The sequence below is a fragment of the Pleurodeles waltl genome, chromosome 3_2 (genome assembly GCF_031143425.1).
Source record: "Pleurodeles waltl isolate 20211129_DDA chromosome 3_2, aPleWal1.hap1.20221129, whole genome shotgun sequence".
In the NCBI taxonomy this organism is placed as follows: domain Eukaryota; kingdom Metazoa; phylum Chordata; class Amphibia; order Caudata; family Salamandridae; genus Pleurodeles; species Pleurodeles waltl.
The window spans coordinates 130766065-130788414 of NC_090441.1; the positions used below are offsets into that span (position 1 = coordinate 130766065).

Genomic DNA, 22350 nt, shown 5'->3' on the forward strand with positions numbered 1-22350 from the left:
CATCACTGAAAGGTCATGGTGTGTGATAATTACTGACTCCATTGATTATTGATATTGATTATTGATGATTATTGACTATTGTGTATTGATTATTGCTCATGTACTGGAACTATGGTAAGAACATCTTAATTGCGATTCAAAAGGTTCATCGACCTATTCGCGTCCCCTTGTAAGCTTCCTTATTGAGGTCAGACGCGCTAACAGTTGGAAGTCAATAGTGGAAATACATTCTACTGATTATTTTTTTTAATCTCCCACTTTCCTCTTCTAAAATGTTGGCATGTGTGCTGGTCGTGTATTAGTTTTCCATGCTCAGGCTCTGAGGCTACGTGGTACAGTGGAGTCTGGAGCAAGAGCAGAAGCTGGGCACAGCTGAACCTCGGCCCAAAAGTAAAATAGTGGTGTTGCTGCTCAATTGAGATATTCGCTTACCTAAATGCACAGCTCCTTGGTGTTCAGTGCCTTCCACACATGATCAATGGTGCTAGCATTAAAATGCGTGACTAATTATTTTAGTGCAGTGATGCTGCACCACGAAAGTGCATAGACCCATGCTTCTTCAACAAGTAGCTCGTGAGCTACTGGTAGCACTCCTGCTACCTGTAAATTGCTCTCCGCTGCCTAACCAAGCCTATTAACTTAGAAGCTTTTGATTGGTTGAATGAATATATGTATAGCAAAATTAAGAGTGTATATTTGAAACAAAAATGTGTCATAAACTGATATTTGGAGAAAAATGGCTGAATTTCCATAGTATATTTAATCTGATATTTGAGTGATAACAACTACAACGAGAAGAGTTGTGCCCCACTCTCAGTGACACTGGTCATCCTGAGCGTTAAACCATCCCGATTTCACTGCCATTGTTATGTCTCAATAGCTCTTTTGTCCTCTTTTCATCTCTATGGACGCCGCCGATTTCAGTCCCTCTTTAATTTTCACTGGGCTGCTCAGTTCCCGCTGGCTGGCTGCACCATAAACATCATGGAGGAGTCGGATGTTATCTTAGGTACCGTGGTACGGGCGCGGGTTGCATGCGTTGGGGGTCTTGGTGGCGGTGCTGTGGTGGGTGGGTGCGAAGTCTCCTTGTGACGCAGTAAACGTTGGTGGGGTAGTTGAGGTAGGAGATAGCGTACATGGGCTTGAGTAGATGGTGAATTTGAACATCAGTGCTTAGTGTCTCTGGACCGTGAGCTGACGGATGAATCTGTCAATTGTGACTTTAATTGACGGGTCGTTAAAAGGGAGCTTTAGGTTAATATCTGCTATCGGCAGGCAGTAGCCTTCTGCTGGCTATGTTGGGGTTTGCATGTTTTCGTTCTTGGTGATAGGAGTGCGATAACGTGGCGGCCATCTTTGAATGGGGCATGAAGTTTCTAAATGAGCACCATAAACTAAAAATGCCCCACCTATCTAATACTTTACTCAAAAAAAGTCTGAGCACCGGAGAGAAACGTTGGTTTGTATGGGAAAGCTCGGTGCAATACTGCAGAAAAGAGATGAGAATTCGGACGATTTGGGGATTGTTGATGCATTTGAAAGGGGTGCTGCAAACATCAGCAGACTTGCTTTCGTTTGCAAGCTTTCCACAGCTCCCAAGTTTCTAGCCTGGCTATATGTTGTGTTCCGATTTTCTCAGTGTGCTTATGTGTAACACTATATTGCCTTATGTGTGATACTCTAAGTGACCCTTTATCTCATGAAGAACAAAGCAGTTGTGTTCATGTGATATACGTTACAGAAATTACCTACTTTTGCGCACATTGATAGTTTTGAACCTGCCTTTAAAAAGCTGCAAATGCATATACCTTGAGACAAACCCATCTTTTTTGCTTACATGATTGTTCTGCAATGTTAGCTGTGTCAGTTTAAAATGTGTACACAATTTACTGACAGTATTCTAGTTTGTTGAAATTGCATATTATTGCCCAAATATACTTCGGTTTATTCAGTGATGTAAAAGGAAAATGTGTAGTTTGAATCTGTTATGTGGATTTGTAGAGTGCGGCTCATTATCTGTGAGGGTATCCAGGCGCTGGAAGAGTCATGTCTTGAGGTTCTTTCGGAAGTGCATAAGGGAGGGGGAAGTTCTGAGGTGGTTGTTGGAGGTCGATCCAGGTCTTGGCTTCTAGAAATAAAAGGGATGTGTACGTTTATTCTGTGATAGAAACAAGTAAAGGAACTAGAGGCATTGATCGCCACTCTCACTCATGAGTAATTGTATATTTTAAAATTAAACTCCTTTCCGTCAGTTGTGTGAAGATTGCTCTTGAGAATAAAACATTTTCTAGCTGACATGACAAGAATTTTCAATTCTATTAAGGACACGGAGGCGAGGATTATGCTTTCTCTTTCTTTTACTAACTTTCACAGCAGCCAATAACAAAACGTTTAGAGAAAAAACTACATTTCCCAACATTGGAAACCATCAGTCACATGTACCAATCACAATACGTGACCTTCACACATAAGAGTCCTGAACCCCAACGTCACTTCCTCTTTCTTTGAACCACAGATAATCCTCAGACCATATGAACACGAAGCCTTATCGAAACTGAATGAAACTGGAACTTCTTCTCTTGAAAACTAGATTGCGGATTCAAACCGAATTGGCAACTGTCTCCCAGCAAATTCTGCGACGAAGTAGAGACTTAACGATAGCCACATCAACAATGATCTACCGAATTTCATGAATTCTTCTGATCAGAACCTGAAAAATAAGGATATATAATAATACCTTTCCCAAGAATGATAAAATTAAAACTTAAATCAGCATCTCATTAATAATTCAAGGGTGAGTATATATCTCTAAATACAATTATACAATTGAATAAACCTCCCAAAACCATATCGGGCGGGATAATCCTCGCCTCCGTGTCCTTAATAGAATTGAAAATTCTTGTCGCGTCAGCTAGAATTTTTTTTATTCTATGTCAGGACCGGAGGCTCGGATTATGCTCTTTTAAAGCTGATCCATAACAATAGATGCAACATCAACAACAGGTTTAAAGTAAAATTTACGAAACGTAGTCTCAGAAGACCAGTCAGCTGTTTTCATGATATCTTGCAAACTAGAACCCAGACCAAAAGATTTGGAAGCCATAGCTCCTCTCACTGAATGAGCACCAAAATGTTCGGTATTAATACCTGCCTCACTCATTAGCCATTTAATCCATCTAGCTAAAGTAGCAGAGGCTACAGGCTTAAACGGTTTCTGAATAGCAATTAACAATTGACCGTTCATATCCTGTCTGAATTCTTCAGTGGCTGATTCATAATCTTTTAAACATTGAACCACACATCATTTTGAATTACTTGGATACCAAGGATAAGATACTGACCTGCAATTGGTTTTAGTCCTCCTGGAAATTGAAAAGGAAACCCCCTCAGGAGAATATAACCTGCCAGATAAATCTAAGGCTCTCACATCCGACACTCTCTTACAAGAGACCAAGCAAAGTAGCATAGTTAATTTTGCTGACAGTTGTTTACGAGAAAGAAATTTATTACTAGGCCAGGATTCAAGAAATTTTAAAACCACATTTACATCCCATAGGGTATTATACTTAGACTGGGGAGGTTTGGAAAATCTAATACCTCTCAACAATTTGCAAACCAAAGGGTGTTCCCCCACTGGCTTACCCTCAATAGGTTTATGACCAGCCGAGATGGCTAATCTGAAATTGTTAATAGTTCTATAAGCTAGTCCTGTGGATGCTACATTTGCTAAGAAATTGACCACTAAATCAATACTTGATTCCACGGGATTGGTATTTCTTCCCATACACCAACTATTCCATCGGCGCCAAGCAGAAGCATATCTCTTGTGGGTGCTAGATGCCCAGGCTTGCTTGATAAAGTCCTTAGCTTGTTGCGAAATGCCTGGGGTTTCCCAATTTTTCCTGAAACCATCCATACCATTAACGTCAAAGCCCCCGCGGAAATCAGAGGATGTTGAAGGCCTTCCGGACTCAACAATAAGTCCTGCTGAGGGGGAATGAGCAATGGTAGAGCACACGTTAACTGGAGCGCAATAGGGAACCAAGGCTGAGATCTCCAAACAGGGGTCACTAGTACCAGGTCTGCTTTCTGTCTCCGGATATGAGATAGTACCCTGGGAATCAATAGGAATGGGGGGAATGCATAACCCCGAAAGGTGGAGCAATCCTGAAGGAACGCATCCGTTGCTAAGGCCAGCGGATCCGGTCTCCAGCTGAAGAATTTGGGAACCTGGGTGTTGAGGCGAGAGGCAAATAGGTCTACCTCGCAAGGGCCCCATATCTGGATAATTTGTTGAAACACAAACTGATTCAATCTCCAATCGCTGGCATCTCTTAGGTACCTGGAGTTCCAATCTGCTACCGTGTTCTGGGCCCCCAGCAGATATTCTGCTACAATCACTAATCTTTGATCCAGACAATAATGCCAAAAGCTCTTGGCTATCTCCGCTAGAATCCTGGACCTCGTGCCCCCCAATTTGTTGACATACCGAACTGCCGACACATTGTCGATCCTCAACAGAATGCAACAATCTGTCTTGAGGGGGGATGAACTCTTTATTGCAAATGATCCAGCTAGCAGTTCCAAGCAGTTTATGTGAAGGGATTGTTCTGACGGCGACCAACGCCCCCCTGTCACTACTGAGCCGCAGCGGGCTCCCCATCCCCACTGACTGGCATCGGACTCTATCACCACCTCCGGGTGAGATCCGAAGATGGCTCTGCCATTCCATGCTTCCATGTGGTGTAACCACCATTGAATCTCTTCTCTGACTTCCTCGGACAGCGGGATTAAGGTCGAGTAACTCCAACCCTGGCTCACATATTTGATCTTTAATCTCTGTAACGCACAATAGTGCAGCGGGCCGGGAAGATTGCTTGAATAGATGAAGCCAGCAGGCCTACTAGACGGGCAATGTCCCTCAAGGAAATACTCTGGCTTGCTAACGCCGTTCTCATCTCCCTCTTTATGTTTCGAATCTTTAGAGATGGAAGAATTAGCTGGGCTTGAACAGAATCTATCTTGAAGCCCAAGAACTCTATTACTTGAGTCGGAATCAACAATGACTTCTGCGCATTGATAAGAAACCCCAAGTCCTGCAAGAGATTGACTGTCCAGTTCAAATGTTTCAGAACTGTCGATGGGTCCTGGGCCATCAAAAGTATGTCGCCCAGGTAAATTATCAACCGAACCCCCTTGGTTCTCAAATACTCCACCACTGGCCTCAACAACTTCGTGAAGCACCATGGTGCTGAGGACAGGCCGAAGGGAAGGGCTGTGAACTCCAAACAACGACCCTTCCAATGGAATTGAAGGAATTTTCTGTGAGGAGGAAAAATCGGAATCGAGAGATATGCGTCTTTCAGATCTAACCTTAACATCCAGTCTCCCTCTATTAAAATGTCTCTTAACATATGGATTCCTTTCATTTTGAAGTGTCTGTAAACTAGCCAGGAATTGAAATCTTTCAGATTCAAGACTAGACGATGACCTCCCCCCTTCTTGTCGACGACAAAAATAGGGTTGCAAAACCCTGTCGGGTGTGGAGTTGAAAAAACGACAGCTCCTTTGTTTAACAGAGCTTGAACTTCTGTATCTATAAATGTCTGATTTTCTAGGGAAAAATACATTTGGTTCGGAGGAGTAACTTGGATGGGAGTGCTGAGGAATTCCAAACGAAAACCTGAAACTGTCTGAAGTACCCAAGGATCTCCTGAAATCTTTCTTCTACTGCGAGTGCATAAACCCACTCTTCCCCCAAGAATAACCTGAGATGGTTGAATGAGGCTTACCAGAATAGGAGACGTCCTGGATTGCTCCTTGTTGTCCCCTGCGATGTCCTCTGCAGAACCTGGGTCTGCCACCTCTGTTTCTGGTGGGGTAGAAGGTGTTATCTGACTGTTCCCCGGACCAGTTACCCCTTCCTCCCGGGTAATAGTTTTGGGGACTGTTAAAGGAACCCCGACCGGACATTCGTCCACCATAACGTCCGGTCCTGACAAAAAGGCCTCGTCTGAAAACCTTTTTTTTGAGAGATAATTGGGCTTTATCCAGTGTAGAAAAGGTGGAGCAAAATTTTGCGAGTTCCTTGATAAAGGAAGATCCGAAAAGGAGACCTTCAGCAGACCGCAAGGTCTATTAATTTAGGGTCCATTCGCATAAGAATTGATTTTCTACGCACCGCCGATATGGCACAATTAGTGTTGCCCATTTGAGAAATTGCGCGTTGAGCCCAACCCAGCAATACGTCGGTATCTACAGGAATGCCCGACTCCTTGGAGTTAGCAGCCAACTCCAGAATCTTAGTAAGTGGTCCTGACATATCTAAGAGTTTGTCCTGACAAGAGCGCCATGATCTGTCCAAACCCTTCTTTGGATCTTTAGAGAACTTTTTTAAAAAGGTAACCATTGTTGGGTCAACGTCTGGGGTTTCGGCCACGTTGTTATCTAAGTCTGGTCTGGGACATTCGGTTTTGAGTCGAGTGCGCACCTCTTTATCGTAAGACTTTCTCAGGTTGTCATGAACATATTGCGCCACCTCTGAGGATGGATGCCAGTTAGAGGATCTGGGATGTACTATATCAGAGGGGTCGAAGTCTAAAAGCTGTGACGCAGGACGTTTCTTAGCTTTTTTACTAGAGGTTGGCGTGACTTGATCATCAGAGTCCTGATCTGAAGAATCATCAGAAACAGAAGAATTTTCCAGATTGCTATAGTTATGTTCCTCAATACGCCTTTTGCGTAACTTAGCAAAAGCGGCAGCATGAATATCCTCCGTTTCCCCTTCGATAACAATATTTTTTGTTTTCGCCTTAGATTTGGAGGCGTTTATCGGTATGACTTTTTCAGGATTATCAGAGGACTGACCTGGTACCCAGCCTTGAGAGTGAGCGTATTCTAGAAGTTGCCCGGAGAAGGGACCTAACGCTCTCACCAAGGCATCATTCACCGTTTGCTGCACTCTAGAGTCAAGTGCCTCCACTAAGTTAACTTCCAACTGTTCTACAGAATCATCAGGGAAGTATTCCGTCTCATCCTCATTCCATTGTGCCATGGTGAAACAGGCACCTTTTAATTTTTTAGGGGGAGTGAAAAACCCCTTAACCGGCAAAAACTGAATTAATGTAATAAATGGAGCCACCTGTAACACACTCTAGGCAAAGCCTCTATTGATTTTACAACCCAGCAGAACACTGACTGGGCGTGAGGGATGCATCTTTTCAGCCTGCCCTGCTCATAAAATAATTGTCTTTATGCGCGCTGCAGTCTACGAGCCGATCCGTGTGAAAAACCCCGAGGGAATGAATTGGCTCGTAAAAAGACCCGCGCTTGACAAAATCAATACAAACAAGGAAAAAAGGCTGCGCGCAGCGCGCGCGGTGCTCCCGCTCCGTTTTACAACTTTAAATACAATTTTAACAAGTGATAACCCTGACAAAAGCCAGCGCGCGAAATCGCGACATTAAATATCGTATAACTAATGCACACAATGTCTAAAATTCACAATCAAATGTATAGAATAATAAAAGGTCACTTATCTGCTGCGAAGCAGCAAAGAAAGAGGAAGTAACGTTGGGGTTCAGGACTCTTATGTGTGAAGGTCACGTATTGTGATTGGTACATGTGACTGATGGTTTCCAATGTTGGGAAATGTAGTTTTTTCTCTAAACGTTTTGTTATTGGCTGCTGTGAAAGTTAGTAAAAGAAAGAGAAAGCATAATCCGAGCCTCCGGTCCTGACATAGAATAGAGATGGGTCTGCTAAACCCACCCATTGAAAAACTTATTGCAACAGTCATTAATTTGAGGCCTTTTCACTCTGCGTCCAGGCTGCTTTCCTAGCAGTAGGGTCACAGCTATAATTGTTGCATTAGGTACAGTAGCACTGGGGTCGAGGGGCGAGCACACTGAACCCCAATTAAGTTTTTTTGTTTTGTTTTTCATATACAGCATGGAGGCCATTTCCCTTTTCTGTAGTTCAGTCCATGGCACCCTTTCTGCCCAGGGAGGCTGCGCCACTGTGTTGCATCTCTCAGTAAGGTCAAGGAATTGCCACAGGCAGTTCTCTTCATCTACTTGGAAAGCTTCTACACAAGCTACACAAAGGCCTGAATGCATCAGCCCTGCTGTGGTTGCAACTAGAGCAACCACAGAAGCCTAAGCTGCTGTCCGCCAACCACCAATCTCACTCCTCACTTAGTATAAATACAGAGCTTTCACGTTTCTGGATTTCATGAGCGAGTAGCTCACCCAGGCAGTGTTTTTCTGAGTTCTTGCACTTGTCATGTTTCTCAGTTACAAATTCAGGACTGTGCTTGTTAGCATGTAAACGAAAACCCTGGGCTGGATAACAGGTGGAACTGGAAATTGACGAGCTCTGAGTCATTGTTAGATCCAGGCACAAAATGTAATGTGTACTGGCCGATTCCCTCCCTGGTCAGTCAAATGTTTTTATTTCCGAAAAATAATTTTATAGAAATATTAAATATTGAATATTCATATATAAAAACAGATAAAACTTTAATATATAAAATCTATTCAAAATTTAGCAGCTGACCCGAGTGGCTTCTTTCCAAGTAAAAAAATAATGTTTCTATATAGCAATAGCAAGTTTTACGGCTTTGATCTCAGTATCAAGACTCTTCAATCTCAGTGCTTAATTTCTAGACTGCACAATAAATACATAGTTAGCCCTACATGGCTTTCTCGCTTATAGAAAATTACTTTTCTGTATAGCGGATATATGTAGTGAGAACTGCTGTTATTGCTATACACTTCATGATCTGCCAATGTTTATCTGTTAATCGTGGAAAGCTATATGCTAAGGGGGGAGGGATGGCCTGGGGCTCAGGTGGTGCTGCACAGCGTCCGCCAACCATATTTTTAATGATAAGTAATGCAGTGCTTTGCACCACCCAAAGCCCCTATGCAAAACCTTAGTAAGTAAGCCTTCAGGTTTCATCTTTCAGCTCATTGACTGACCTTATCGTAGGATCACTACCTGGATCAATGCTTTTAAGCAGGAGTATGTAAAATTGGACATTTGGTGGTGCAAAACAAAATGAGCACTGACTCACACCAGGACACTCGGATAGTCCTTTTTATTGGCATGGTGATGACACACATAGTTATGTTTGTATGTGTATGCATCTTACGTAGTGCCGGTTGGCACACTAAATACCTTACCAAGCATATAATAGGTATAAAAAAATATTAAAAAGGTACCAAATGGGTCTCTAACCTCTTAATACTGCAGAAAGTCTTGTTTGCCAGGGTCTCAGATTTTCTCGAAGCAGCTACCCGGTCCTCTGGATTTACGAAATACTTGCCTTTTCTGCTGCTCTATCTTAGGCTTTCTCTGACGTCTGAGGTATCTCACTTGTCACCACTGTCCCTTGTCTTTTCTGCTGTTGGGGGGTCATCTTCTTCAGATTGCTCATTGTCCTCTTCGTTCGGCAGCCACATGGAGTGTTGTAGGGCTTACATTTAGCCTCCATTTTAGCTTACTTTTTTAACTTAGCATTTTTTTCTAAATAGCGGTTTGCACTTGTTTTCCTTATCACAGGAAAGTGGCACAAACACACATTTATTCCTGTTAGGCATTGTTACCTCCACAGTTAGTTCCAGGGTCATACGTTTAAAAAGCAATGCCCTTGTTATGTTTTTGTGTTTGTAGAAGACAACTCTTTCTTTCCAGACTAACTAAAGATGCTGTTCTGAACCTCTGGCACAGTCCAATACGGATAGTGGAGTATTCTGTAAACAGTGTCCATGCTGTACTAGGCAAGAGGCACTTCGCACTGAACTTATCATGGAAATGCTGTGACAGAGATGCAGCCCTGCTGGCCCGACTTTCATCCTGAGAAGGAAGATGGCCGTGCAAAAAAAATGTGCAGGCTGCACATTTAGACAGGTGTATTAGTTAACGCTCTAAGGCTGGCTTGCTGACACCTAATGCTAGGGTTTGGTGTTAGATCATTCCAAAAGGTCTGGAAAAAGAGTACTTCCCCCTATGCTCTCTAATGTATAGATACTAGTGACAGGTAGGAATAATATTAGAACAATTGTTTGTGTTTTTCACCATTCTAGCAATGCTTATTACAATGATGTTTCATCTGCTTAATAATCACAGCTCATATTTTATTTACAAGGATAGGCTCTTTTCAGTAATTATTCGAAAATGTATTGTCTCACTATGGGCATGCAAAAATGACAAATGAAAGGGTTTGATCTTTTTCCAGAAATTCCTTGAGAATCAGAGTGATCATGTTCGAGGTTACCAACAACATCTATCACCCTGGAAGGTTAGGCTTTTCACATGTGGTACTGTGAGCTAGCCAAACAAACCAACATTTACTGATGAAATAAGAAGATTAAGGGCCTGATTACGACATTGGCAGAGACGATTCCTCCATCACAAATGTGACGGATATCCCGTCCACCGTATTACAAGTTCCATAAAATATAATAATTATAGTGAATGATTTATAAACGTAGTGATTATTGCTGTTACTTGCAGACAAGATGTCATTCTTGTGCTCCACACGTCACACTTTTAAATATAGATACATTCTGAGTGACTGTCTCAGTACCTTGTTTCACAGAAACTATCATCTCCTTCATCTTTGTCACCACCTATGGCATCTGCTCATATGGCAACCTGAATTTGCTTTGTGGATATTGGTCTTTTGCTAACACTTGATCACCAGTGTGTATGTCGGGATCCTCGGCTCTTCTCTTCCTGGTTCCATTGTGTTATGTTTTCTTTGTGTAGACACTGCAGCCACAATCTTCTTTAAAGGTACATTAAGAAAACTGTTTCACCGCCACCTACAAAGACAGGACCTCACTCTCCGGCTCCATACCTCCTTCTCCTGTCCTCAGTTTTCTTTCTAGAACATAAGTAGCAACATTTCAAATATCAACGTAGCTTCTAACCACAACGCATACCCCTCTCCCACTGATAACTATTAAAACAATCAAACTAGAAGAAACATGCTTAACTAGTACCTGGGAATTAAATACAAACTCTACAAAGGTAATGAGATAATACAATTTGAAATGCTTCTTTAAAGAAAACTACACACACACAACCTAAGGTATACGTAATGCAGGAACTACAGCAACTACAGAAACCTTAAAGTGGTCAAGTAAATTCTTTTAGCTATCCTGGTTTCTTCTTTGTTCTCAGCTGTTGCCTTGTATTCATGCAACTATTACTATTGCCACTCAAACCCGATGCTCTGTGTTCTCTGTTGGTAGTTAAGTACATTTTCTGCACACTTGACCAACTGTGACATGCTACACACCTCACCGGAATCCACAAGTAGCAAATTGTTCCTCACCTCCATGAGTACAGAAGGGCCCATGCATGCAGATAAACCCCTATTCACAAACCTGAGCTTCCTGACCAAAATTTTGTCCCCAACAGTTCACGCTCTACTCTTTGTTTGAGAGCATCATCATACCTTTGTATTTCTGTTGTTGCCGACTTTGCGCTGACCCACAGCTTATCTCCCTAGAGCTCACTTTGTGATTCATCAGTACCCAACTGGGATTCAACTTCGAAACTGCCTTTCTACCCATCATCCCTTCCAAAGGTGATATGTTTGTTGCACAGTGAGTTAAAGCCCCGTTACCCCTCATGGTTTACCTCAAAACTCATACTAGTGGCACTCTGTTGTGAAGCTCTTTGCACATGGCCTTCACCATTTTATTCATCACTTCAGCTAAACAATTAGATTGCTGCAATTAGGTTGCTGCAAATACAATGATGTACCCCAGTGCACAATAGATAACCCTTTCAGAAACTGACAAATTTATTGGAAATACATTGTACACACTGTTACTGACCCCACACATTTCACCAGGATCTACTTCATCGCGTAGTCCACCAATACAATCACACATCTTTCCATTTGCTGAAGTTCATCAAAAGGACCCATTATGTCCAGTCACAGTTTTTCCATGGCTCTTCTGAGATCACAACATGTGACAGAGGTGCTTGTCTTATCACTCTGCTGTTGTCGGACTGTGCACTTTGGAAATAGTTCTTCCATCCCAACCATGTTTGGTCATTAGTATGATTCCCTTAACCTTTCTTTCATTATATAACTTCCCTAAGTGCCCTTCATGTGCTATATTTACCATCTTCTCTTTCACTGCTTCTGGTAAAACCTTCCCCATACCTCTACACAAAATGCAGTCAACCGAATGTAAATGATCTTTCACTACACTTAAACAATTTTCCTCAACTCAAATTCTCAGACTGAGGTCACCCATTCACCACATACTCCATTCCTTTCCAGTACAATACTTCCATTCCTGTGGCACCTTCCCAAATACCTTTTGACTGGTCTGCCTTTGCCAGGGAACAGCATGCACACTGGGCCTGGGAGGGCCTGCCAGGACCGTGAAGTTGCTGGGGAGTCATATAGACAAGTTGTAGATAGTTAAAATGGACCATGCAGAGACGCGAGGAGATAGCAATTTCTGGTAAGTAGGGTCATCTCACCCCTGGTTAAACCAGTCTTTATTCGTTGTGAGTTGTATAACTAAGTAGTAACCATAGAGGTCAGCCATTCCCATTCCCACATCGTAAGGAAAGTGTCTGTCATTTACAAAGCCCACAAGATGGCGACCTTCCACCCAGAGAAAGGCTGCAGCCTTTGAACCAGTGGTTTGAATGGGGAAGTTCGAAAAAAATATACAAGAAGTGTAGAAGAACCATCATTTTAAACAGGGCTGTTTGCCCCAGTGGGTTCAAAGGCAAACTGCCCCACTGCTGCAGGTCCCTAGTCACTGGTCAAAGTGGGAGCACTCAAAGTGGCATAGTGTAACACACATGTGTGGTGTGTAGGGAAGGTATTAGGCATGTGTGGTCAAACTTAAACAAAGCAACCCATCTCCCCAACTGCCCCACACTTCTAACCTTGAAGCATCTGGTGCCCCAACCCCAAACGTAGCAACAATCAAACGTAGCCTAGAGCCATCTAGAGGCTCCCAGCTGCCCCCACTGTAGGATTACAGAGCCCAACGGCAATCTCAAAATGTCTCGTCATAGCAGCATTCTAACACATAAGAAACAAGGGGGCCTAACAAAGCCAACCCCCTAACAGTGCAATGAAAAGCATGCTTAACAGGGAAGCATAGTCTTCATGGTGTACTGTGTCGCCCAATTACCAGATTGATTCCGCTCAGGCTCCTGGTTCAAGTATCATGGGGGGTCTTCTGGGTTGTCATCTCGGGATTAAAAAAAGGTCTTGGTTGTCTGAAAGCAGGACATCTAGCTCAAGAGTGCTCAGATCAACAGTCCAGCTATCTGGGCTCAGCGAGGTCTGTCCCTTCCGTGGTTGGGGACGGGCTTTTCGAGAGTGGACATGTTTCCTCCAGGGATGCTTGGGAGAGGGAATAGCTGCCTCCTCTCTCATCTGTAAAATGTCTCCCTTCTGTCCGGCAGAGCTCGCAAAGCTCTGTCATCCATTCTCAGGCCTGCTCCTGAGGGTAAAAGAAATAGGTAGAGGAGTTAAATATCAGTTTTAGCCTGGCTAGAAAAAGGAGCATGCATTGCAGGTTGAAAGCACAGAAGTTTTCACTTGACTTCTTCAAAAGATCACCTGTGCTGCTGGTCTGTAGTCAGGGAAGACCATAATCTTCACATTTTGAAAGCACAAGTCTTGGTGCTGCCTGGCCTCACGCAGACTGACATCCCGGTCTCTGTGATTGAGGATACAAACTATTAATGGACGGTGGCCCTGAAGGGGGCTGATGGGCCAGAGACCGATGTTTTCTCTCCACCACGAACCACTGGGACAGTTTTCCGGAGGAGATCCAGCACCATAGCCAGTCCTCCAGCAGTTGGTCAGCGCATGACGTCTCCACACCCTCTGGAAAGCCAGCGAAGTAGAGATTATTCCTCCACTACAGGTTCTGTGCATCTTCAGCATGCTCCTCCAATGATGCCATGGTGGAAAGCAATTTGGAGACTTGAAGTTTGAGGGTGGCCACCTAGTACTCCACCGAGGACACTCTAGTCTCAGCCTCCGTCACCAGCAACATTGCGGATGTCTTTAAGCAACGGACACACACACATCTACTTGACCTCATCCACCTTAGTTTCAACCACCTTTCTGGAGTCCTGAATCGAATTAAGGATGAGATTGTGGTCAGTTTGCAAGTGGGGGCTTATTGTAGGGGGTAAGAGAGCCTCAGCCGTACCATAAGTGCCAGAAGTAGGCTTGGTGTATTGATCAATCTTTGTCTGTGTCGGCATCGGCAGGGGAGGTCTGTCATGGCCCATCTTCAAGTGAATGTATGTGAGTGCCGGAAGGGATGGTCGGTTGCACCGCTAGTGGCCCACTTACCCCAGTGGGGCAACACGAGTAGCCAGTTTGATCAGGTGTTTGCCTGTGTATCAGTTCGGGCAGGTAAGAAGAGGGCATGCTAAGCATTGACGTGCCACCTATGGAGCTTATCACATCCCCTTCCCCATCTCTGTTTTATATAAACCTTCAACAGAGCACATGAGTCACCAGCGACGGCACCCGGTCTAGTCCAGAATAGGAGAGGAAGGGTGTTTAGTCCGTCCCCTGGGAGCGGGTGCCCCCTACTCCAGCAAATTGTGCAATGAGTCTAGGGACAATCCAGTAGTTTAAGGAGTCAGGTAAGAGACAGCACCTCAGGCCCAAAGGTGACCCTCACCCGAGCAGGATCTGCAGCAGATCGCCACCAAGATCTCAAGGTAATCACATTAAAGTGAGGGGGTAATGGGTCTCTTGCCACCATCCAAGTAGGCAGCAGTTATGACAGGCATCGCAGTGAAGGGCTCAGAGCCACAGAATGCGCTGCAGGCTCCAGCCAGTCCAGGTGGGGGCCCCCAACCACGTGCAGTGGGACAGCTTCTCCCAACTGTGTGTATATTAAAGACTGGGGTCCCAGCATGGTCTCCATCCTGTAAGCAGTTCCATTTGAGTCTCCCACGCCTCATTGGCCTCCGTGGTAGCCGTGTGGGCATTCTTCAGGCTTGGGCCCCATCACAGCATCAAGCGGCACCGCCTCTCCCCTAAAGTGATGTTCTATGCCCGTCCTTCAGCATATTTCTCTCTAAGGTGGTGGGGGTGAATGGCGTCCAAGGCACTGGTCCCATGGGCTCCGCACCGCACCCCTTGGCTCAGGGCCTAGGTGGTGGCTGCCATCTTGCCCATGGGGTGAGCGCTATGGTCCGTACTTAGAACAAGCCCATCCATCACCCCGCGACTCACTGTGTCGCTGGAGACTCCCTAAAACTAGGCGTGTTGAGGGGAGGCCGTAATTGTTGCTGTCCTGCAAGAATGCCGAAGGATACTCACTTGTGGGGGATGCAGGAGCTGGCTTATAAAACACTGACACCATCTTGGCTGCCCAAGCCATGCCCATGGATACACACATTTCTAAGGACAAATTTGCGTTCACATTTTTTTTTAACAGTCTTAGTTTACCCCCCAGACACCTGCAGAAAATGGTTAACCAAGTCCCCATCTCCACAACAAGCATAACTTGTTCAAGGGCATCTGATTCATTGTAATTCCCAGATCATGTTGGTGACACCACCCCAGTAGATTGTCACCCCTCCTAGATACATAAACTTTGCCAATAGTTTCACGCCCCTTAAACACTATAGGCCTTTGAAAAATCTACTCACCCGCTAGCTGTGGCAGGTCCATTTTTATCAGGGTAAGCTATTTTTATTACTCACTGGCCGTTTCTGGAGAAAGAGATTGAGCAGGCAAAGAACAAATGCTCTGTTCATTCTGAAAGTAAATGATCAATAACAATGTATTTAAATCTTGTTCTTATATTGTCACATTTGCTCTCTCTGCATTCAAAGATAGAGGTCAAATGTTAGTTTATGTCTTCTTACTAGTTGATGCGTATTTTGTCCTGGAGACTGGTGTTTACTTTTCTTTCTGTGACTTTAAAGTAAAGCGCACTGTCTGACAATCGTGCTGGGGTACAAGGAGGGTGAAAAGAAAGGCAGTAGAACATAATTTTTTTTTCTTCTCATACACAATATATAAATTCCTTTCAACTGAACTGTACACATATTTCTAATTATATATACCAGGCGCTAAGAAAGCGCATTTTTATTTGTAATTCAGAGGTGCTGTGGAAAAAAACGTTTTAGCTATTGACATGAATCTTATCAAAACAAATCAGAAGACCTTACTTGGTGATCTGCAAATGCTGAATATTTGTTGGAAACCAATTCCCATGCATTATCTTTTCTCTGCTATATTGTTTTATCAGTAAACCTGCATATGAGTGGGAAATTCTGTGGCCATTTAATTTGAATATGTGTTCTCTGCAAATGACAGTGTGCTACCACATTGTGCTTTAGTAATATATTTGTGACCATGTGCTCTGAAATTTGCTACTGGCTACACATAAATCACACTTCACATTTGTTATTTGCAGTTACACAATGCTGAACGACTGTTTTTGTGTCTTAAACACTTGATGTAGTTGTTAGTGGTTCCTGTGAGTTCATGTAACTGAGCTTTTTATTATGAGCGAGCACAAAGTGCTCCGTCCATTCTGTAATCTCTCTTTGGGCTTCAAACCACGCCCATGCCACGTCAGTCACTTACATTGGTTTGTGGGCTTGCCTTATAAAATCCACTTGCTTTTATTTGTGAAAGGCATGCATACGTCATGCCTTTTCCGGTGTTATAGCCCAACTACACAGCACTGGTAAAGTACCAAAAACAAACGAGGCTCGATGTTTTCACCCTGGAGTACGGACTACTTTATCTGTTTATTTTCCACGCAGCGCGATCGCGCTGCATTTTACATAGCGCGATCGCGCTGCGTTTTTTGTTTTGTTGCTTTATGACGCTAATAGCTCTAACTTGAACAAATGCGAGACCCGTTGCATTGAAAATACTTGTTTCAATTCTCCCCGGAGATCCCTGCTGCTTGTGTTTTCATGCATCTCACCCACATCTTCTTTGTCAGAGGGGTCGGGCCAAAAAAATAGCAGGGAGAGCTTAACCAAGGATCGTCTCTGCCTCTGAGAACACATGCACGAGCCGAGCCTGAAAAATATTTTGAATGTAAATCATACATCAAAGATCATATTGCAATATGATATAGTTCTTCAGAATTCAAAAAAAGTGTAATTCATTAACACATGGAAATGTTTAATCGTAGCACATCGGATTATGTCACCGCTTTGAGAATATTTATTAGAAGTGAGAGTTTTTAAACATGAACTTAGAATCATTCCTTCCCTTACATTGATGACCATGCAGAAGAAAAGTCGGGAGTCATTCTTATACGTGAAAAAACAGTTAAGTCTATTAAATAAAAAAATATATATATTTTTGTACAGCAGACATGCTGAACTCGCATTTTTGAAGGTGCTGTCATATTTAATTATGGATGAAAAGGAAGTTCGGTTAAATAAAATATTTGCCTAGGGTCACACAACTTGAGGCCAGTTGATGAGTCAAAAGCATTTGTTAGGTACATTTTGTATGTCACTAGAGCTGCAGGTCTGGTAACTTTTTATCTGATTTTTCGAGGCCTGCTCTATCCTTATGGGAACATATCCCATGAGATCAGGAGTGGTGCTGACATATCCATAGAGACATCACATAAATGCCAGGAGGTTCACCTTCAACCCGCACCTCTGGATATCTCTTCCAGGCTTTGATACACATTCGTGCCTTCAATGCCAAGATTAGGTAAAAGTGCAACTTGTTTTTTTGCTGTTGAAAATGTGTCCCCACCAATCGCTGCTAAGTAAGAATCAAAAAGATTTTTCATGGTAAAAGTGGTTCTCTAATGTCATTGAAAAACTATGGGGGTTGATATGCTGGCAGCGGCCATTTCTTTGTTAAACCTCAAGTTAACACAGTAAGTGAAAACAATTAACTAAAATAACAATTCTCTACAATTCATAAGAATCCTAGAAAGTGTATGTTTCCTTGTGCTGAAAATTTGCAAAGTACAAGCTTTTCTGTGGTAAACGTCCAGAAGTTAGGTTGTCACTATCTGAAGTGATAGTTCAGCAGCACTCTGAACTGGAATAGTCCTGAAGTTATTTGGGTGTCGCTCTGAGAAGCGTGTAATATTTCCATTGCACTTCCGCACCGTTTTGTTCTTGTCAATAATGAACGTAAGATAGCTGCAATGCAACCCCATGCTTGACCTGCGTACACACGTGTATCCCAGCGTTCCGTGCGCAGTATCTTTGCTCATCGGAAGATGTCAGCAAATGGACTTCGCTGGCTGCTTGTCAGTGGTGAGAGAATGTTCACAAGAAGTAATATGCACTGCTAGACTAGTGCTGGGCCAATACCAGATCGTGATGATCAGGAATGAAGGTAAAACTGCTTACGTCGAAAACAAAGATCACAAGAAAAATATCTGCACTATTTGTTGCTGCAAACCCATTGTATCTGGATCAGCCCTTCCTTTAAAAATAGAATTTCCATCGAAATTGCAAATTCTTCTGCTGTCAGATTCTCCGGTGTAGTGGTCCGCTGCACAGACAGTACTCGCCGTTAGACAAGGTTCTGTTCATGTCCCTTCTGTGATGACAGGTCCTGGGGAGCTCTGCATATGCTGCTCCACAGAGGGGACATGTCATCAGTGAGTACCTACGGTTATTCATCAAGGGAAACCACACTTCTCCCTCAGCCAGTCTTTTGCCCTTGTAATCCCCTGATGGGCGAGTGAGCTGGTATGGCCTTGTAAACTCTTGGGAATTAATAATCTTGTCTCTGGTTACGAGGGCAGCACTGTCTGTGAGGATCAGTTTGGTCCCAATCTTCCATAGCTCTGCCAGTATTTGACGAGTCTCTTCATCTCTCACCATGTGACCCTGAAGGAATGTCGTCCATTGGTCTTCTAGCAATGGCATTTTTGCCAATTGCATGTATAGGTTCCTGCTTGTTGAATGGTCTGTCTCTTCTAATGAGATTGTTTTGGGGTAGGCTCCTTGTAAGATGAGCCCTACGAAATGTTCCATATTATCTGTTGTGTGAAGGTCTTCTGCGGTGCTCCCAGTTTGGTGTCTAGGGAGGCAATCAGCCCCTGACATGTATTTAATCTTGAAGTTGTAGTGTTGCAGCTGGAAGGCCCACTTCTTGATGCAGGGTGGGGAAAATTGTGAAGTTCCCTTGATTAATGGAATATTGGGGCAAACAGCTTGTGGTCGGGTAGGACCATGAAGTTTCTTCTGAATAGGTAGTGTTGAAGTGATTGGACACTCACCGGGTCCTGAGCCTTCTGTTCAAATTGGGAATGTCTCTTCTGGTCCTTAAGGTCTGTGCTGGCGAACTCGATGAGATTCCTGGAAGAGAACGCTTCCAAGCTCAACAGAGTTGGCATCTACAACCACTGTCTGAAAGTAATGCTTTATGGTGCCCTTGAGAAGCCTCTGATATTTTTGAACACCTTTCATGTTCTTGTCTGCTTCTCTCTGACGTTTTTCTCCCTTTATTTAGATGAGCAAACTCGAATCAGGTTTCAGCTGGAGCTAGAATTTGTTCAGTGTTTGGCAAACCCAAATTATCTTAACTGTAAGTATATGCACTTCAGAAACCCAGTTAAATGTTCCTAACTTGTGCGAATGGGGAGTATTTATTTGTGTTTAGACAAGGAGTCAACATAAAAATTGAGAAGCAAAACTATACCAAGATGCATACTTGTGTGAGTGGTGACGGCAACAATATCTGTATTCAGTGCAGTCCGGTTTTTCGTATTAGAAATGTGTATATGCAAGCCTTTTCCATTTTTTACCACGCAAAGCCTCCCCCCCCCCCCCTTTTTTTTTTTTCTTTTTTTCCCAAGAGGCGAGGTATGGTTTCATGGGTAATTTTTTTATCTTAAAACCTAGAAAAATGTTTTCTAATCCCAAGTCTGCTAATGACCGAAATTGTTGTAATTCTGGGCAAATTGCTTTATCTGTCCATGACTCGACTTGCAAATGCATGTGATTTGCATGTGAAAACGCTGTACAGTGTGCGGCCTAGTAGTATACTTATTGAATTCTTTCCTCCCCATCACATCTTGGTTTCTCTAATGCAGTATGAACTGGAGCCCACAAACATTTCCCTGTCTGTACTCCAGTTCTCAAATGTTTTGGAAAGCAGTGCTGCTCTGTAGAGCTAAACCTTGGCTATATCAGACCATTTAAAATATATAAAATACAGCTGCACGACTAAAAATCTGTTTTGTCTCTATTTTTAATTATTGACGGTAAAATCCTGCCATTGTAAAATTGTTCTTATAGACAGTTTGAATATTATAACTGGCCGTTGAATTCTATGAGTATTGCCATCAGTCAGCGTCTCCAATCAAAAGATGAAAAAACAAGGTCGGACACGGACATCAAATTTAATTCAACGTCTTCTTTAGTTTCCTGAAATAAACTGGTTTAATGTGTGCTGTCCCATTTCCTCGTTGGTTATTTTGGGGTCCCTTTAAAGGAAATTAAAAATAGACTAAAATGCAATAGCTGTTTTCCATAAGGTCTCCCTTTGGGGAAATGCCAGCATTGTTCATCAGTCCCTTTTTGTGTAGCACCCGTTTGTTAATTGACATTTTTACATTTTCTCTTCCTAGTCCTGGCCCAGAGAGGTTATTTCAAAGATAAGGCATTTGTTAATTATCTGAAATATCTGCTGTACTGGAAAGAGCCGGAATATGCCAAATATCTCAAGTAAGTTTTATTCAAATTGTTTTGAAGTGACCAAGATAATTTTCAGGCATGAGTTTTATAATGAAATGCCAGTTGACCGACTGTAGCAGAATGATAAAAAGTTCCAGTTAAAGGAAAACTGAACTGCGTTGCAGCCCAGGGTGGTGTAACTATCTGTGTAACTTCTGTTGGAAGGATAGTGATGTGGTGTTGAGGGTCGTGGAGTTGATGTTGGGGATTATCACTAGCACACTGAGGCCCAGATTTATACTTTTTGCCGAAAAACTTCGTCGGCTTGCGCTATTCCACAGCGCCAGCCAGGCGCCATATTTAAGGAATGGTGCAAGCCGGCGCTAAACTTGGGCTAGCGCCTTAAAAAAAGACGCTAACCGGGTGGGAGTGGTGGTAGGGAAGGAGGGGGTTGTGCTTCAAAAAAATGACGCTAGCCTGGTTAGAGGCAAACAAAAATGACTCTAACCAGACTAGCGCCATTTCCTGGTGCACAACTACCAAAAACATGACTCCTGCTTAGGAAAGACAGGAGATATGCCCACCACCCCAATGACCAGCACAGGGGACAAGCGTCCCCTGGGCATGGCCATTACATCCTGTGCCATGCAGGGGGCCCCAGGTTAGATCCCCAATGGCACTTAAAAAAATAATAATTAAAAACATACTTACCCTCCTCACTTGGGATGGGGTCCCCCATCCTCGGGTGTCCCTCTGGTGTGGGTGGGGGTGTTCCTGGGGCTTGCGGAGGGCACCTGTGGACCCATTCCATGGTGTTTAACCATGGAAATGGGCCCACAGGTCCCCTACGCCTGGTCTGACCCAGGCATTAAATAATGGTGCAAAGCAAGCTTTGCACCATTATTTAGCCCCTCCTCCCACCCGTGCATCATTTTAGCACAGGGGGGGATAAATATGGGGCTATGGGGATAGCACAATTTTTTTGATGGGAATGCCTACCTTGCGTCTCATTGACGCAAGGTAGGTGCACGCATCCAAAAAATGGTGCAAACTTCTATATTTTGACGCTAGACATGTCTTACATCAAAATATAAATATGGAGTTAGGTTTGCGGCAAATTTGCGCAAAAAAAAATACAAATTCGGTGCAATTGAAGTATAAATATGGGCCTATACTCTTTGGAAGTGTGCATTCTTTAGTCTTGGTCATCTCACTGTTACTACACTCTCCATAACTGGCGAGATTCAAATAGAATAATAATGTATAGCAGTCTGGTGTTTATTTTGGTTATTTGTTGGAAACAGATGATTGGACAAGTGCCTCAGAGGACACACGACAGGTTCAGTCTCTTGGGTGTTCATATATCAGGATCACAAACAAAATTTTCACAACTTCCTGTTTAGGTATAGTAGTCTAGATTGGTTGCCACTATGTAGTCGTAGGTAGAAGGCTACATGTTAGGGAAAGCAAGCAACCACAGGCCGGTTGGTTTGTAACATTTAAGGGGTAAGGTGTGCAGGTATGTTGTGTGGCCTTAGCTAGCTTGCGGTTTATTTGGGGGCTGTGAAAGAGTCTCAGTATGTTTGCTGCCAATTTGGGCAGCTAAGTACGGTCTCGCCGCTTTATTAGCAATGTTTCAGAACCTGGTATTTACTGAAAATGCAATATAATACCCTAGAATGGTGTAAAAACTAA

General features: G+C 43.3%; 1 protein-coding gene across 1 annotated transcript in view; it reads left to right on the forward strand.

Moving 5' to 3' along the window:
* Window positions 1-919: 919 nt before the first annotated feature.
* The window catches only part of MED31 (mediator complex subunit 31), a 36190-nt gene continuing 14759 nt past the window's right edge, over window positions 920-22350 (forward strand). Inside the window, exons 1-3 of the mRNA XM_069226986.1 lie at window positions 920-1009; window positions 19490-19564; window positions 20610-20706. Of these exons, the coding sequence (XP_069083087.1) occupies window positions 985-1009; window positions 19490-19564; window positions 20610-20706 (197 nt within the window). The 5' untranslated portion in view covers window positions 920-984. The remainder of the gene's footprint in view (window positions 1010-19489; window positions 19565-20609; window positions 20707-22350) is intronic.